This window comes from Terrapene carolina, unplaced genomic scaffold (assembly GCF_002925995.2).
Source record: "Terrapene carolina triunguis isolate 2854851 unplaced genomic scaffold, T_m_triunguis-2.0 Scaffold629, whole genome shotgun sequence".
Taxonomy (NCBI): Eukaryota; Metazoa; Chordata; order Testudines; family Emydidae; genus Terrapene; species Terrapene triunguis.
This window is the reverse complement of record NW_020664980.1, coordinates 4,282,057-4,301,696: the sequence shown is the minus strand read 5'-3', so window position 1 is coordinate 4,301,696 and position 19,640 is coordinate 4,282,057. Positions and strand designations below refer to the sequence as shown.

Genomic DNA, 19,640 nt, shown 5'->3' with positions numbered 1-19,640 from the left:
GAATAAGAGGCTGCATCTGCAAACAGGGTTCAAGCTCTTGGTTGGACAGCTTGGGCTTTCAACTCTGCCCCTCCTGTGGTTACTTCCATGTTGTGATGGGTTCCCCCCAGGGTGCCATCTGGAACTGGGGTACAGCCAAGCCCTCTGACCCACCAGCCTGGGCTCCCTCTCACACTGTACTGCTGTGACAAGCTACAAAGCCCTCCAGCCTGCACTTTCACCGGCATTCACAAAGGTAGGGACACACCCAGATGCAGTTACAAGCAGGCTCTCTGACCAGCCCCTGCATGGGAAAGCTACTCCCAGCTCCTCGGGCACGTACTCCCTCTGGAGTATAAACCCAAAATTATACCGTCTTGTGCTGCACAGGGAACTGTACAGCGTAAGTTCATAAAATTTGCCTCCTCCCTCAATGTGGGGAGGAATATGCAACAGCTTTTTGCCCCAGAGTTATGATTCCCACACACTGGTTTAGATTAAGCAAAAACAAGTTTATTAACTACAAAAGATAGATTTTAAGTGATTATAAGTGATGGCAAGCAGATCAAAGCAGATTACACAGCAAATAAACAAAAAATGCAAACTAAGCTTAATACACTAAATAGATTGGATATGAATATCAGATTTTCACCCTAAAAGCTGATACAAGCAGGCTGCAGATTCTTAAGGGGCAAGCTGCACTTGCTTTACAGCTTGGAATCCCCAGGTGTTTCGTTTCACAGGCTAAAAATCCCCTTAGGCTGGTTCCAGCACTTCCCCCAGTTCAGTCTTTGTTCCTCAGGTGTTTCCAGGAGTCTTCTTGTGGGTGAGAGAAGAACACCAGATGATGTCACCGCCTGCCTTATATAGCTTTTCAATAGGGCGGGAACCCTTTGTTCCCAAAGCTTGGTTCCCAAAGCTTGGTTCCCAGACTGGTCTGTGGAAAAACACTGACATCCCAAGATGGAGTCTAGAGACACGTGGTCTCATCACATATTCTTGTAGAGTCATAGCAGCCATCACTCACAGGCTGTTTGGAGCGTTCACAGGAAGCCTCACCAGGTGGGAGATAAGCTTCTCCTAAGGCCTATTGTTTTTTTCTAATGGCCCATTGCACTTAGTAGGCTCTTCCCCACCCATTATCTAGACTGAAAGCATCTTGTCTAGTGGATGTTACCCAGGTGTAACTACATTTGAAATACAGATATGTATATAGTCAATATTCATAACTTCAGATACAAAAAGGATACATGCATACAAATAGGACAACCATATTCAGCAAATCATAACTTTTCCAATGACACCTCACATGACTTATCTTGCATAAAATACATCATAACTATGTCATAATCTTATCATAATATCACTATGAAGAATATGGGCTGCAGTGTTACACATGTCCCTTTATTACCTGCCGGGTGCAGGACAAGGTGGGAGAGGGGGAGAGAAATTGCTGCCCTAGTTGTCAAGCAAGGAGCTTGGAATGCTATTATGGAGGCAGCTACTCCTGTAGTATTGTAAAAGGGAAGTAGAGGATGGATCCAAGCCATTAGCTTTTCATGTCAGAGAGCAAGACAACTTTGATGATTAAGGGGAATAGCTCTCTTTGTATTTAATTTTTAAATGTTCAAAAGTGACCACTGTCTGAATTGGGGTGCCTGTTTGGAGTGTGTGAGGACTAAGTTAGTTCAGTTAGAGGAATCCTGCCATCACTCCCACTTCCTCCACACCTCTTACCCCCAGTATTGAATGTGTCAGAGCAAAATGCCAGGAAGGAAGCACTTTCACATTGCAGAGGTTCACTATTGCCAACCCAGTGTTTGAAAACATGAATCCATCTCCCTAAATTATGAGTTAAAAAATAAACAACTCAGCATTATTTTTATGTGCCTTTTAGTTGCTGAGTCTGTAAGGTGCACTCAGATCACCTTTTCAAGACTTCTCCTCAACTGTAAAGGCAAGAAACGTCCTTTTTTTTTTTTTTTAAATGAAAGCTGAGAGATTCTCACGATCACGTGACTCCAGAAGTTGGAGGTTTAAGAAAATGAGCTATTTATTGTGAGACTCGTGATATAGTTATGAGAACTGTCAACAATGAATATTAAAAATAAATGAAAAATTCAGTTGTCAACCAATTGTGATTGCTTATTCCAAACTTAGAAACTAGATTCAAGTATTAAAGTGGGGAAACCCATTTTAGTTCTGCTTTAAATGCAAAATGGTGTTTGGATTTGGCACTCCGAGATCCTTACTAGAGCCGGTGCAGAGAAGGCTTCTGCCCTCCAGAGTGCTGTCAGTGTGCCTCAATTCCTGACCCTCAGCAACACTTGTCGTTCTATCCTGGAAGTTTCTTTTTGCAGGTTCAACTTGCACGGTGTGTTTGTGATCTGACTGGCTGGGGCAGAAGAAGGGAACCACCAAAGCTTGTAAGCTAAGGCAGGTTTTCAAACCCTGTTTCCAGCATGGTGGGAAAAATTTGTCTCTCTCCAAATGTCTCCATACTGCCTGGCATTAAAGTGTTCCTAATTAGATTGGAAAGGGGAGAAAAAGCAGCATGGCATGCTTGGTTTATACAGCACCACTTCTTTCCTTGCAGTGAAGCATTGGGGCTGTACATGCCTTCAGCCTTTCGTGAGAACAGCACTTCTGCTAGTGTCCCTCAGCCCTTTTTGTGAAGCTTCAACAGGCAAAGTATCCCTGGGCCGTTTCACTTCCTTGTTACTAAATGATTATAATTAGTATTAGCGAGCATTACTGCTATAGCATATACAGATCTTCCCTTCTGTGACCAGGGGGCCACACTGAGGTTACTCAATTAGGGCAAACTGCAAAGAATGGGGCAGACAATCCCCAAAGCTGGTGGATGTTCCAATACTTAGATTTACCAAGCCAGCACAAAATAGCTTCTACAATATCTTACTGGTTGCACAGAAGCCAAAACACAGTTCCCTTCTAGCAACCCAGCTGTGGGCTTCCACCCAGACACCCAAGTCAAATATGATGAAGATTACTGAAAATCTTATCATATAAGAAAGTTCTGCCAATTCCAAAGGATCGGACACATTACCTCCCAGGTTAATGAATATTTCATCTTACCCAAATACACGCATACAGCCAATTCTTATTAACTAAACTAAAATTTATTAAAGAAAAGACAAGATCAGTATACATACAGACATGAGTACAGTTCTGAGATCAGTTTCATAGTAGAGATGGTGAGCTTTGGAGTTGCAAAGAGTTCTTAGATTCAGTTCAATGTTTATATCCAGGCTGACCCAGATGGGACTGGAGATTCCAGTCTTTTGACTCAAGCTTCCCGTGTATGAAGCATCAAGTAGATCTGAGATGAAAAGGATCAGGACCCAAGAGATCTTTATACTGGTTCAGGACTTCTCTTGACAGCACAGAGTTCTTAGGGGAACAATAGGCAATCATGGAGACTTTGAAATAGACCTATTTCCTAAGCATCACCGGTAATTAGCTTCATGGATGAACATAAGGCAATTGCCTGTTTTCCACCATTCGCAGGTGATTTGCTATACATTTCAAAGAGAGATCAATACAGTGATATCACTATATTTACAATTCATTTAAATGTTAAGATCTCCTTTTGATCTCTGAATTAGCAGAATACAGCATAGACAGGAACTATCTGATTACATTGTCAGTCTCTAACAATATATATGTAAACACACAAAATCACAAACATTATGTACCAATATGTCCCTAAAGGTTGAATTTGGGTCATTTATCCTGCATTTACCCTTTCTGGCCATGTGTCACACCTTCTCATGCCTAATTTTGATGCTGTACGGCTGTTTGCTATAGCTGTTAGCCTTGTGCCCTGTGGTTATGAACCAGCTGTATAACTGTCTTGGAAGAGGGACAAGTGGAAAAGCACTTAGCTGGTAGGGGATGATCTCTTATTGCTCATTCATTAGAATGCAGAGTCTTTAGTTTGCAACTTGGCTTAAAAACTTCATGCTGTAAATCTGCTCAGACTGCCAGCTTTTCATTAGACCCCCCCCCCATACGCTCCAGCTGTCAATGGTTCTCCAGGAAAGAGCTTATTTGAACCACACCCCTATGGTCCACCACCATGGTAGTGCCTGCAGATGCTCCCAATATTTGAAGGGGAGAGGATGATCGGAGACGGGTTATAACTAGGAGCAAAGGGATGAAATTAGGAAAGAACTGAAAGCCAATAATCAGGAAAAGCTTCTCAGTGAAATGTTAGGCTATGAGATAATCTCCCAAGAGAAGTGGTGGAAGTTCCATTGATTGAGTCATCTGAAACTGGATTAGACAAAAAGGAGTACTTGTGGCACCTTAGAGACTAACAAATTTATTTGAGCATAAGCTTTTGTGGGCTACAGCCCACTTCATCGGATGCATAGAATGGAACATATAGTAAGAATATATATATATATACACATACAGAGAACAAGAAAAGGTGGGAGTTGCCCTACCAACTCTAAGAGGCTAATTGATTAAGATGAGCCATTAGCAGGAAAAAAACCTTTTGTAGTGATAATCAAGATGGCCAATTTCAGACAGTTTGACAAGAAGGTGTGAGGATACTTAACATGGGGAAATAGATTCAATGTGTGTAATGGCTCAGCCATTCCCAGTCTCTATTCAAGGCTAAATTGATGGTATCTACAAAGCACTGGGATAGTGCAGGATTCTTCCATACATATCTCAGGGATGGGCAGAATGACTTAATTAGGTCTCTTTCCCATCTCTAAATTGGGTTCTAAGGAGGGATACCTGCCTGGTATGGACTCCTGCTGTGGTTCCTTCTAGAACGTGGCCAGGCCAGAGAGAGCAATGATGTCCCTGGTTAAAAAGTGGGGCTTTTCATTTATTTTATCAAAGCCATCTCTGGAGGTATGGTGCACAAATGGAGGAGGGTTATGAACACCTTCCTTATGGATGATCTCTTCATGGCCATTTAGGTAATTCCAGATTGCTTTGTTGTTGGTGGCAGTGGGGCGGGGGTGGAGGGAGCGTTGGCTTTAACAAGCTTTGGAAAGGGCCCTAGAGAAATATTTGGGTGTGTGCTGTTTGCAGTGCTGATGCAGCCTGTATCCTGGCACGTGGGACATGGCATCCTGATTTAATACTTTAAAATAATCTGCGTATATAATCTAGGGACCGGCATGCCCTGTAGGTTATTGCGTGGCTAGATTTTACAGTTTCCCTTTCAGGTTGTCAGCCAGCATATCTGCTTGGACCTAGACACAGACATCATGGGTCCCTTTAGCACTGTGAGTTAATGATTACCTTGACGACATGTTTTGTAATTCGCTTGTAAAGTTGCATGCAAGAAGACTTCTCTAATGTAAGCTGCATTCACAAACGTGGCCTTCAGGAACAGGAACATGTGGTTGAGGTTTGTCTTCTTGGGACAACAAGTAGCTGTTTATAAACCTCCTGTAAGCTTATTGAATGGAGACGATGTAATTTATGTCTTGGTTCCTGGTTTTGCGCTCCTTATTGCAGAGGGAAAAGGAGAACTTTTAAAATGTAAGCACAGTAATGGACCACTCCCTGAGGAGTAGATAGGGTTGATACCTTCCTAATTGCTGGTAAGCGGACCACTAAGGCAGTGGTCTCCAAACTTTTTTGTTCGTGCACCCCTATCAGTAAAAAATTTTTGAGCACGCACTCCCTGCCGCGCCGGCCCTACCATTTTTGCCAAAGCAAAAAAAAAAAAAGCCGCTCGGACTCCCGCTCCTCCTGCCACGCACCCCCAAGGATCCTCTGGCGCACCCCCTGGGGTGCGCGCACCCCACTTTGGAGACCACTGCCCTAAGGCTCCCCCTGCTCTACCTCTTCCCTAAGGCCCTGCCCCATCACTCGCTCCTCTCCTCACCTCCCCACTTTGCTTGCTGCATCATCTCAAAGAGCCTACCTGCAGATAGGAGGTGGCCCCAGCTGAGCAGGGGTTGGTGTGGGTTAATGATCCAGCACCTCTCCCTGCACCTTGGTAACTGGACTTTTGGTTCGGGTGCCATTTAGGGTTGCCAGGTCCTCTTTTGCACTCGACTTTCCGGTCAAAAACCAGGCACCTGGCAACCCTACATGGCACCTGGACACAGAAGCCAAAAACTGGATTGTCCGGGTAAAAACCAGCTGGGTGGCAACCTTAGAAGTGGGTGAGTACAACCCTGTGATGAGTTTATTTAGGGGCACAAACAATAACTAAACTGGTTGGGATGTTGGTTATACACAAAGGGAAGTCTGTTCTCCCACTGTTTCATGTGAGGTTTTCTAATTAGCTGCCGTTCACAATGTGTGGAGCCTTGCGACTTGCCCACTCCTCCTGCTGATAGCCAAGTGAGATTCTGGGCACATATGGTGGGGGTGGGCTTCTGCAAATATGTGACTCTCTCTAAACTGATTTGTTTCACTTGCATTCATGGCCCTGTTGTGTTCATGTTCTTGAACATTCAAGCCAGTGAATTTCCTGGAAGGAATGTTCATGAAAACAGTGATTAGCTATCAGCTTTGCATTCATGGACCGCGAATTTCAGATTCATATTCAAACGTTTGTGTTGGAAACCTGACTGGAGGTGTTCAGTTCCCACAACTGGGGATCAGGGCTACCAAGTGACCTGTACGCAATCAAAACATGTAGAATTTTTAATCGGGAATAGGCCATAATGGAGCGTTCACATACATGCTACAGATCAGGTGTTATGTGCAGGAATTCCAGGCCACACGTTCAAGCAGATTGTCATCTGTTTGCGGACAATTTGCAAACAGAAGAGGTGAAATTAATCCTTTCCACAAAGTGCTGCATACACGCTAGTTGAGCCTCTTGCTGTCTTTGGAAGGTATGTAATGGTATTACTGTGACGGCTTGAATCACAGAACCCCCTTTGGGAGCTGCCACCTGATGTGCCAAGACTACTTCTGCCCCTGCTTTCCCTGCCAGCTCAGGACTCCAGCACCCTGTCTTGCTGAGCCAGACACTCCCGTCTGCTCCAACACAGACCTAGGATCTGAATTATTTTCCCCAAAGCTGCAGATTTAACTGAAAGCAGCTTACAGAAGTGTTCTTGTCTTTAACACTCAGATGCTCAACTCCCAATGGGGTCTAAACCCAAATAAATCCGTTTTAAACTCATGAATTGTTCATCCTTTATAACGCTGATAGAGAGGTATGCACAGCTGTTTGCCCCCCTCCTCAGGTATTAATACATATTCTGGGTTAATTAATAAGTAAAAAGTGATTTTATTAAATACAGAAAGTAGGATTTAAGTGGTTCTAAGTAGTAACAGACAGAACAAAGTGAGTTACCAAGCAAAATAAAATAAAACACACAAATCTAAGTCTAATACAGTAATATAATTGAGTACAGATAATATCTCACCCTGAAAGATGTTTCAATATGTTTCTTTCACAGACTGGACGCCTTCCTAGTCTGGGCACAATCCTTTCCCCTGGTACAGCCCTTGTTCCAGCTCAGGATCAACCGAGTTTTAGTTTGATTGGGGCATGCAGCTGTCACTCCCAACAGACAAGGACACTCTTATAATCGTGGGTTATTAGCTAGGGGATTCCTCATGATGGCTCCCTCCTTGTTCTGTTCCACCCATTTATATATCTTTTGCATAAGGCAGGAATCCTTTGTCCCTCTGGGTCCATCCCCCCCTCCCCCAATGGAAAAGCACTAGGTTAAAGATGGATTCCAGTTCAGGTGACATGATCTCATGTCACTGCAAGACTTCATTATCCACTTGCCAGCACACGCGTATACAGGAAGACTTACAGGTAAAACTGAGCCATCTGCAGTCAATTGTCCTGGTTAATGGGAGTCATCAAGATTCCAAACCACCATTATTGGCCCACACTTTCCATAATTACAATAGGCCCTCAGAGTTATATTTCATATTTCTAGTTTCAGATACAAGAGTGGTACATTTATACAAATAGGATGATCACACTCAGTAGATTATAAGCTTTTTAATGATACCTTACAAGAGACCTTTTGCATGAAGCATATTCCAGTTATATTAGCATATATTCATAAAATCATATAGAGTGCAACATCACAATCACCATCGTACTGATGGACGAACTCTAGCACACGGTTAAGTGGCTTACAAGGAGTAAGGTGTAGGGATAGGAAGGGAAGCCAGGTATCTAGTTCTAACCCTAAATGCACATTAACTTTCTGTAAACAACGCTATGACTGGGACAAACTGAGAAGCCAGAGCTGCAAAGTTAAGGCTGAATTTCCTCTCCTATGTCTATATATTGCTGGAGAAAGGGGGAGGGGTTATTTGATCTACATGGGAAATACTGTACCTGAATAACTTTCATGCACAAGTTAAAGAGAAACTTTTTAAGAGGAGTGCGTTAGCATTTGCTCTATGTTTTTACAGGTTTGCACCCTGCTCATAACAGCATTTTAATGCTCTTTGTGCTACCATCAGAGCCACATGCTGCAACCACGTGATCTTTGTATGTTTTACCACCGCTCGCAAATGTTGTACCTGTTCTGTGAAACAAATTAGCTGTATGTGTGAGACTTCTTTACCCCTTGTGAGCAAAGCGAATAGACCAAAGCCAGAACTGTCACTGGATACATTCTGGACATTGTGAATCAAAGGGCATGATACACCCTGGGTATCAGTTCTGCACCCTCTCCCAGGTAGTGCAGACAAGAGAAACCATTATATATATATTTTTTAAAAGTACAACCTGTCTTGTTCTCTCCATTACTCCAGCCCTTCCAAGATGCACATGCCATATAGAATAAAAAGAGGATAAGAATATTGAGATGACAGGGAAACAAAATGGAGAGGATTTTTTTTTTTAAGTTACTTCCCTTCTGGGGCAGAATGAAGGGAGAAAGAATCAGGTTCAGCTGAAGTCATTAGAACTCAAATGAAATTTTACAAGGCTTTGAGAGTCTACTGCTGCGCTAAGGTTTCAATGTGCTTAGTTGCAGCTGTAGCACCTCACTTGATATGTTTTTCTCTCTCAGTTATTGCTGGAAGAAAGCTGGGGTGTGAGGCATCTTTTGTGTCCAGTTGCTAGCTTTGTGTTTATCTCTGAGTGTTTCTGTAAAATGACAGCTTTACAGTCCTGGCTGCTTACGGAATTAAAGAACTGTAAAAGGTCAGAGGCAGTGACTCTCAGAGTAGCACAATGCTGTGATGGGTTTCGGTATTTCCATTCAGCTGAACTGGGGCAAAACAAGACCTGACCAGAAGGACCCAAGAAAAAACTGCTGCATTAGAACCCTCAGGGCACCGATGTAACCACTGTTCATGATGAAAGCACCATAGAACTCTTTGGGGCTGGGATCGATTTTTTCTGTTTGTACTGTGCCTAGCATGATGGGGTTCTGGTACATGACAGGGGCTCCTATTAATAAATAAATAGTAAGAGCAGAAAGCTTAACATATACTAGGGGCAGCTTAGAATAAATACCATTATCTAGAACCAGCCCCCTCCAATGTAAATAATTTGCATCCCAAGTGAGAGCAAGAAATGTGCAGATAGTTTTGAGCCTCCAAGAGAGCAGGGTCTAGATCTCATTGCAATCTGAGTTAAGAATTTCTGAAGAGGCGACATCGCTGAGGCATCCAAAGGCAGTGGTGTGCCTGCCAGCTCATGACTTGCTGATGAAATCCTTCCCCCAGATCTGGCACCCAGCTCCTTTCTGACAGATTCGTGCTTGTTGTTTCCCCTCGTCTGTTGTAAAACACCTTGAGGTTGGGAGAAGTTGCTGCTGTAACAATAAATCCATTGGCTCTGCAAATGGTCTCTTTGCTCCTTAGCTTTATTTATTTTAGTGTTTTAACAGTCTCAGTTTAGAGCGGTCTCTAGAGGGAATCTCAGATATTTTTTCCTACTCTGTGGCGCAGAGAAATTCACTGAAAATGAGCAGGGATTAGACAACTTCGTCAGATGGCATGTCAGTTTAACCCCTCAGGTGCCACTCCTTGTTTCAGTGAAGATGGGAGCTTTTCACACAACCCTATGGCCATATAGGGGCTACTCTCACCATAACCATAGGGTCAAATTCATTGTTGGTTTGTAATGCCATGTCTTAAGGCAATCAAGGCGCTGATATGCCACTGTAAATCCAGATGAAACCTTACGTAATACACATGGGTATTTCTAATGTTGTGCCATGGGACTCCTGTACTGGGTAAACACCACTCTCCCAAGCTTATTCTAACGGTATGCAGGCAAAATGTCTTTATTATAATTACATAGTTCCAAAGCTGTGCACGGCACATTGGAGAAGAGACAGAGTCTCTGCCCTGAAGATCTTACAATTAAGATTAGAACAGGAGGCGACCATGGAAGGGGTGTAAAAATAGGTGAGACAGAGGTGAGGACAAGGAGATTGCATGGCTTCTTAAGAGGGTTGTGCTGGTGCCTTGATGGCTAGGTTTCTTTAGATCCTGTTCAGTGACTTGATGTGGGTAGAACTATAGTTCATAAGCAACCCTGAAATGGGTTTTGAGCAGGGACTGAGGAGGAGGCATGATTGATGGAGTCAGGAAGAGAGTTTCAGGCCAGGGGGCACCATGAAAGAAGAAAGAGAGATGAGCTTGGGATAGAGTATGAAAGGGGACATCCAGATGAGCAGGATGCGGGGTGTATGTGTGTGTGTGTGTGCATCAAAGAGTCAAAGGTAGAGTGGCGCGACGAGAGATCGGAGTCTGTGGGTTTGTATTGGCAGCCCTCCCTCTTCCCAACGCTGGGAATTAATGCGGCACTGTGCCTAGCTGTACTACCATGATTGTCTCGAGCATTGTTACCTGTTGCTTGCTGAAATCTGAACCCCTCCTTCTGTTACAGGGTCTTTCTGAGTCTCCTGCTCCTGGGTATTATGCAGGAGTGATGCACTGCCCAGCTCTCATAGGGAAATGCTTTGAGGCTCTTGCTGATAGAGGGGGAAATTGCTCCCCAAACAACGAACAAGCAAGGAGATGCCACAAAACTATGACCTAGAACTCCACTGGTGGGAATGCACCTTCTGGGGTTCACCCAAGATTATAGTAGGCAAAAACTGTTTGGCTAAGAAGCTGTCCCAAGGGAGCTTTCAGATGGAGAGGGCCCTTTCTCTGTTGGACTCAGTCACAGTAACAACACAGCAAATGCCAGATTGGAATGTCACCTCCCAACCCCATTCCTCATCTGAAATCTGCTTTGGCAATGCTTCTTGATTCCACGAGCTCCCAGGCTGAGGTGCCTCTTGATCGGCATGAGAGGCAGAGCAGTGGCCCGGGCTGGCACCTGTCAGCATCTACTGGATTCAGTTTTTCACTTAAAGGAGCAGCGTAACTCCTTTTTAGAGCTGGGCAGAATCTGGATGTTCTCTCTGGTCACATGTGTGATCTGGAAGTTGAATCTTTGCTCATGTTTGAATGGGACAGTCCCCTTCAAAACTCTGACGAGCAGTCCATATTATAATATTTATAATCTCATTTATATAAAACTGTTCTCTGTCTGTAGCCAGCCTTTCTTTGTGCATAAATCCTGCTGGGCATAGACTCTCCCCTCCCCTCCCCTTTGATGGCAGTGAAAATGAAGAATAAGGGTAGAAAGTAATGTGGAAAGAACTGCTTTATAGCATTACGCTCTTAAGACATATACAGTCTAATGCTGACTTGCCCAGGTGTCTCTGACTGTATGATCCTTTTAAATGGTTAGGTTACGTTAATGTCGGCACCTCTCATCTAGCTTCTCTCCTGGCTTCCTGGATTCTCTTTCATATATTTTGGCAGGACTTTTTATTTGTAAACCTCCTTCCAGGAAGGTTGACATTCTCCAAAAGGAAAGTGCTACTGTAGTTGTTACCATAAATTTTCAGCCTGTAACCGTATATTGTAATAATGAGCCAATACATCATTTTTAAAAGGGCATTTTATTTGGATTACTAGTTGCCATAGTTACATGGTCAGACCTGCCATGTGTAGTACTTGAGCCTGCTTTCTGTCAAGTTAACTTTCCTGGAATGATTATCCTAGCACCACTGTGAAATTACAGTGCAAAAGAACAGGATGTGTTTGGGTGCATCTTAGGTGAAGACTTTACAGTTTGGGGAGGATAGTACTGAGAGGGGATGTAATGGAATTATGTAAAGCAACGGGTGGTATGGAGAAGGGAAGTTAGGAGCTCTTCCTGACCCTCTCTTAGAATACCAGAATGAGGCGAGCATGATGAAATGAAAAAGTAACACGTGTAAGAGGGTTTTTTTTTTAATTACACAATTCATAATTTGATCAGTGGAACTCCTTGCCACAAGATATCACTGAGGACAAAAACTTAACATGATATTAAAGAGGGTTAGATGAAAAATAACTCCCACAATTATACTAATTAGGATTACACTTATAAGGCACAAGCCAATCACCAACTGCTAAGACTGATTAGGAAGAAACTTTCCCTGTGGTGTTTCTCCCCCCCCCTTTCATTTGCAGCATCTGATATTGGGAGCTCAGAGACACTGGACTAGGTGAATCCTTACTCTCCTCTGGTATGGCAATTCTTATGCCCAAGATTTTACCAAGGGTTTCAAAGTATCCAGTCTCCCTGTAGTTACTGAATAGGTCGGATATCAAATCTCTCATTTCTTACTCCTGCTACTCAAATGCTTCTGAAGGTCCTCGGAGGCCATATTCACCTGCCCTACCCTTCCCGTCTCCCTCTATGATCTGTTCTCTTTTTTAGTTTTGCCCTTCCCACTTGGAAGTTGGTCACATTTTCACCTGTTTCCCCGTCTCTCTGGAAATCCTTCTCTCCTTCACTTCAGATCCTATCCACAGGCCTTTTTGCTTGGCATTAGCCTATGTTAAAACCAATTATCCACCATCCGATCTCTTTCCCCAACCTTGCCCTTTCCTAGTTCCATTATTGTAACAATGCACGGTGAAGTACAGAGGGAGCAGAAATGGTGGTGGGAGAGGGAGCACGTCTGACTATTCATTCTCTTTTGTTTTTGTTTTTCACCCTTCTACCAGCGTACGAGACATGACCAAAACTAAGCAAATGGATTTTGTGGCAGGAGACAATACTGGCAGTTTTACCTCGTTCTTGATTTGATTTGTCTGTTTTAAATTGCATTAGACAGGCAGTTAGAAATATAAATGCTTGGGCCATTGAAATATTATTTAAGTGCTATATAACAATGTGGCTGTATTTGAATCTTTGCTTCCAAAACAAACTTAATTATTCTGGTTATGCATCAGAATTTTGGGGCTGCAGTACAAGGAGGTTAAATGCTGAGAATTTGCAGTATGCACTAATGGTACATTTATTCATGAGGGTTGCTGGGAACTGACAAAACTGGATTCTTGAATGTGCCTGAACAGACTGTATCATTATTCTCTTTCCTAATTTTTTTTATTGATATCTTTTCTATCAAACCCATGTAAAAAGAAACATACAGATTCCTCCCTGGTGAATCCACTGGTGTTCTCCTGTCTTTGTAAAATCTATTTGAGCAGTTGTCAAATACATTCCTTTCATGCTTTATCTGTCATGTCACAGGACACCACCTAGTGGTGGCTGAGAACTTGGGTTAGTATGCAGTTCATAGATGATAGATCTAGTGCTAAAGCTTTTCCAGCTCTGCTTGTAATGTTTGCCTAATTTCAGGTTTAGTTGAAAATTAACATCTATCCAGGTTCTCTAAGGGTTGCAAACATTGCGTGTGAGTCAAACTTATGTGGAATTATGTGGCCGTGCATGATTTTACCCCCTTCTCCCCCCATACAAGGCAAACCACATCAATTTCATCTGAGTGTCCCTGGGATTTTGAGTTTGTTCATCTGCAAAACTCAAAGTAAAATTCTATGAGTAGGACCTTACCAAATTCACGGCCATGAAAAATGCATCATGGACTGTGAAATCTGGTCTTTTGTGTGCTTGTACCCTACACTAAACATATTTCACAGGGAAGACCAGTTTCTCCAAGTAAGGGTCCTGCCCAAAAGAGAGTTACAGGGGGGTTGCAAGGTTATTTTAGGGGGTGGAGGGTCGCAGTATTGCCACCCTTACTTCTGCGCTGCCTTCAGAGCTGGGCGGCTGGAGAGCAGCGGCTGTTGGCTGGGCACCCAGCTCTGAAGGCAGCATCCCGCCAGCAGCAGCACAGAAATAACCATGACAATACCATACCATGCCACTCTTACTTCTGTGCTGTTGCCTTCAGAGCTGGGCGGCTGGAGAGTAGCGGCTGCTGACTGAGGGCTCAGCTCTGCAGGCAGCAGTGCAGAAGTAAGGGTGGCAATACCATACTATGCCATGCTTACTTTTGCACTGCTGCTGGCGTTGGCTCTGCCTTCAGAGCTGGGCTCCCAGCCAGCAGCTACCACTCTCCAGCTGCCCAGCTCTGAAGGTAACAGCACAGAAGTAAGAGTGGCATGGTATGGTATCCCTCCCTTTCTAGCCCCATCTGCACAGCCCCCTTGGTACATTCAGGTTGTCTCTAATTTAGCTGCCTGGTTTATTCCTTGTGATTTGATCGTGTGGCTTAGCAAGTAGCTGTGAGCAATTTTCATTTATCTCTGTGTGCTGGAAATTATCTCTCTGCTGTCCTCTGTCTATTTATAATGCACTGTGGGAGACTGTTGAAGTGTAGCAAAAGACAGGCGTGGTCTTTGAAGGCTGTTACTTTGCTCTGAAGCACTTCTGCTTAGCTTATACCACAAAGAATGTTTTAAACGAGCAGCCGAGTGCAGATCTTAAGCCAGCCTCACTATAATGGTCCACATCTGCACCTAAAATAGTTCATATAGCTAGTTGGGCCTTCAGAAATTGTTTGGTTACGAACGGCAAGCATGTGCAGCTGCTACGTAACGTGTGAATGTATCGACCCCATCAGAATTCAGAAGTACAGTCAGGGATGATCCTGAGCTTTGAGTCGCAAAAACGCCTGAACTCTAATGTTGGCTGTGCTGCAGACATGCTGGAAGACCTTGGGCAAGTCCCTTTTAAATTTTGTGTCCCACTTCCCCAGCTATCTAATCTATTTTGGGGTATTCTGTAGTGCTGAAGCATTTTCCTGGTAAATTACTTTTATATAGCAATGTTCCAAGTGTCTTAGGGTATGGAGTTGAGCCAGACCTAGGGTGACCATATGGCCCATTTTGGCCGGGACAGTCCCTTTTTTAAGCCCCGTCCCGGCTGTCCTGACTTTTTTTGGCAAAAGTGGGCATTTGTCCCATTTGCTCTTGTCAGCTGGATCATTTGGCAAGAGCAAACGGGACAAATGCTCCCTTTTGTCAAAAAAGTGGGGTGCTGTGTAGAGGAACAGTGTGGAGTGGGGGGGGCCGGCATGGTTCGAGTGACCAGTGACAGCCTTGAGCGGGGGGGATGGCAGGGCTCGGGCGAGCGACTGGGGCCAGGGAGGCGAGGGAAGTGGGGGGCAAGCAGCTGGGGCCAGCCCCAGGCGGGGAAAGGGAGGGAGTGGGCAGGCAGGTGAGCAACCCTAGCCGGACCCTGAGACTGTCCCCCATTTACCAAAATGATCCTCAGATGCCTTTAGTGAGAAGGGGATGATGATATCCGTGCTAATTCTTAAATGCTTTCCTCCATCCGAGCAGCATAACGTCAGCGTTGCCTAGGTTTAGTTTTTCATCCAGGTGCTGGTTTCCTGTAGACCCCATGACATCGTTGTGACGTCATTAGGTGCGACCGTGAAAAGAGAGAGAACGCAGGTGCGATCAGTGTATGGCTGGCCACGGAGTCTGTGTGTTCTCACCACACACAGTTCCATGGAGATGAAATGGATCCTTGTGATGTCCTCAGATTGGGGGCTTTTGGAGAGGTGGTACAGTTTGCCCATCACCACGATGGATCCTGTATTGCTACCGCAGAGCTAGGAAAAGAGCCCAGTTGTCCTGACTCCCAGTTTCTTGTACAAAACACTTGACTTATTTATTTAGGTAGGTAGGTTGCCATACCAATGAATGCTGCTGAAATGTAAATCTGATTGACCTGGGTTTATTCTCAGTCACGTTTTACGCTGCTGGTTTGAAATGGGCTGAAATGTGTGAGCTGGACTCCGTATGTGCTTGGCTCATTGCCAGCTCTTTTACCAGCTTCTCTCCCCTCCTCCTCTCCCTGGCAGAATGTGGCATTTGGATCCTGCCCAGAAAGCCGCGAGAGTGAATGATGTTGTAGTAAATCTGTTTTGACTGGGGATCTGCAGCGCATAATATAGTCAGGATGTCATTAAGCCTATGGTGTGCTTAAAGGGACGAGTACAGCAAAATATGCTGCAAACAAAACCAGCAGCCCCGGAGGTCAGCACAGAGCTTGGAAACAGGAAATGGCTCCTTGTGTAATTAACGTCAGTTTCTTTATTATTAGCTGCACAAACAGAAGGTTGGCATAGCTCCTGAGTGATCAAGTTAAACTCTGAACCCTCACAAGCCCACCAGCCCTGGGTGGTGGGGAAGCGAACAAGAGTTTTGTTCCCTCTCTTGTATATTAGATGCTGAAACAGAAGATTTTTTATTTTTTTTTTGCAAATCAGTCAAAATGCTTTGTGGGCTGGGGGTTTATGTGACCATCCCCACCCCCGATAAACCAATACAGCTGGCTTCAGCATAACCAGAATTCAGCATTCCAAGTATTGGGGTTTTTAATAATGATTTTCTGGAAAAATAACATGTGCACGCACCTGCACACTCCACCCCTGACCCGTTTGCGATATTGGCCTTTAATATTAGCAGCATTTCAGATGACTTAGGTAGGGACTTGTGGGTTGATGACCATCCTCACCTGGCAGTGTGTCAGTTGGAGAGGCCTCACCCCAGCACGCTACGCTTCCCAATTCCTGAAGAAAGATTTGAGGCTATACAGCCCATGGTATGTAATGCTGCAGCTGCGTCCTTGTGCTCCCTGAATGCTCTGCCCCTCTGCTCTTCTGAGGGCTTTCTATTGTCCAGCAGCAAAACTCTGAGAGAGTAAAAGAACAAACCACCTTCACTCTGCCCTCCCCCAAAGTCCCCTTTTAAAATACCCCCCACCCCCAACAAAGCAACTCAAAGAAGCAAAAAGGCTGCCTTGTAAAATACAAACAAACTACTGTACCGGCACCCCCCAAAGCCTCCTGCAGTGACCCTGGAATTCCGAGGGGCAGGCTGGATTTCTCCATTGACACTGTCCCAAGTAAATTAGGGGGATTGGGGAGAGAGAAAAGTAATGGGATGCCGGGACTTTTTGCTGACACAGTGCTTAGGGGGCTGGGAAACCAGTTTGACCAGTAAGTGGAGCCTGGGAATGGCGTGGCAGCAGCACATAAAGGGATGAAAGGGTGTGTAGATAATGGAAGCTGTATGTGATGCGGGGAAAAAGCTGCTTTGTGCTTGACATTGAGTATCTTTCAGCGGATAAACCTATTATTTGAAATCAGGAGGATGTAGGCACTGATTTCTGAGGTGCATTCTTTTGGTCTTGAGGGGATGCGACCAAGTAACTTAGGTCCAAAAGCATGAGCCGTTGTAGTTTTGCTGTATAAGTGGCAGTGCAAAAAGCAAAGCAACTACATAAAGGATGAGACAGTAAAGAGCTGGGTGATTTTTAGTAGCAAGTAAAGAGACTTTTATGCAAAAGACACTTGTCTTGGGAGTATCCTTTTAAAAAATGTAAACGTTTTGTTCCCATGTCCCTTCCTGGCAGCTGAGCCGTGTGCTTGTGGGTAATTGTCCTGATGACCAGAACAGCTTCCAAAAGTCCCTTTGCGCTTTGCTCCTCCCCCTCAAAAGAAGCCCAAATGGTTCCTTCTGAGATCTCTGTGAGTCACAAATATGCATTTCCTGAAATGGAACTGAACAGTGACATTCTGTTGCCTTCTGAAGGTAAAAAGACCGTCACAAAGCAGTGATTGTCCTTCCTTCCATTCATGTCACAACTGGCAGGTTTTGCTGGCTCACTGACCTTTCTTTCTGTGCTGAATCCTTTCCCGAGCCTGGATTACATGTTCACTTTCCTAGGATGATCATCTTGCTTATTCCGTGTGACAGAATTCTTTTCCCTCTTCAGGCAGCCTGAGCCTGCACACACTGCAAGGTGTAACTTCACTCGCATTGGAACGTTTGCGGGATAAGGGCTTAGGTGTTCAAGCAATGGCTTTCCCCTGGTGATGCTAAGAGTGGGGATGGTCCGTTCAGATAACATAAAGACTGACTAACACCTCACCCAAAAACTGAAGATAATTCTTTCTTGAAGTTTGGGGAGAGTCTTCTTTGCTTATTCCTTCCTATTTATACTCACTGGCCACAAAGGTTTGATCTCCTCTTTTGCTGCTGTATTGTCGGCCTTAAATGTTTCAAAGGAGAGAGTTTTTTAAAAGTGGTGTTGAGGAAAGTCTTTTTGTTGAGAGAGAGAGAGAGAGAAAGAAACATCACTGAATTCTGTGGAACTGGGTGGAGCTATTGGGGAATAGGAGTGAGGAAATAAAGGGAATCGGCTTATAGTTAGATCCAGTGACTGGTGGGATTTCCAAAGCCTCTACGTGACTCAGGAGCACAGTTCATACCCAGAGCCAATTGGCATTGTGCTCCTAAGACACTTATGGGCTTTGGAAAATACCACCTTGCATGTGGCAGGCTATGTGGTAACTTAATGAGGTTTGGATCGGGAACAGAAGCTGTGAATTGTAAAGTAATAAACAGGTGTATTATTAACTTCTTAGACAGCTCCTTTCAGCCAAAAGAACCACAATGTGGAGGCTTAGCAAGCTATCTAGTGGAATCGCATCACCCACCACTGAAATGCTGCTGTCGCCTGGGGTGAATTTGGCAGCTGATTAAGAGTGCGCGGCAACACTATGCAACAGTTAGTGGCAGAATGTAATTCATTTACCCATTTAGACTTCAGCTGGGACAGCTGGGCTACCATTCATACTCTGTGGGATCCTTGAGGATAACAGGTCCGGATATTTAAACTCACGTCTCCTATGCTACAGTGCAGGGACATTGGTTTAGCACTGATTCAGAAGGAAGAATGCCATTCAGCATGTGGGGTGAAATGCTGGTCCCATTGAAGACAATGACAAAACTCCCGCTGACATCAGTGGGGCCAGGATTTCACCCCTGGAGTCTCTCTTGGATGGCAGGGTGTGTGCACCTCAATCAAGTACTCTCGAGGCAAGCAGGTTGAGCCTGGGGAAGATCTGACAGGATCCAGGGCTGAGGTGACATGGCTGACTATTGCATACTTTTTAATACCTCTGATTTTTCATTTTTCCCCCTTCTCTCTCTCCCCCCCTTCTCAACAGATCTGTCTTCAGCAAAGCGGAAATTTGCAGATTCCCTAAATGAGTTTAAATTCCGATGTATAGGAGATGCAGAAACAGATGATGAAATATGCATAGGTAAGTGGGAAGGCTACATTTGTTAAGGGGGTCTCTCTTGATATTTCTGGACCGAGCTAATCAGAGCACGAGGCGCATAGACATGTGATAGAAATACATGTGAAGTATTGATGGACCCAGAAGCTCCACTAAACTCCGTCCCAACCTGCAGAAACAATATCTTCCTTTTAATCCAGCCCTTGTGTGAAGCCCAGGGAAACTGGAGTCTTGCAGTTTGCCCTGAAGTTGGCTCTGTCAAGCCAAGGGAAAGAGAGTTCCAGAGTCCAGGGCTTCTCATTGGCAATACCCTGCCACTAGCCC

The 19,640-nt window shown here is 44.5% G+C and overlaps 1 protein-coding gene across 3 annotated transcripts in view; it reads left to right on the top strand.

Annotated features, from left to right (window-relative positions):
- Positions 1–19,640, top strand: part of ARHGAP26 (Rho GTPase activating protein 26) — a 443,229-nt gene that overhangs the window by 194,722 nt on the left and 228,867 nt on the right. For all 3 annotated transcript variants that reach the window (XM_026659432.1, XM_026659434.1, XM_026659433.1), the window contains exon 2: positions 19,245–19,340. In XM_026659432.1, the coding sequence (XP_026515217.1) occupies positions 19,245–19,340 (96 nt within the window). The remainder of the gene's footprint in view (positions 1–19,244; positions 19,341–19,640) is intronic.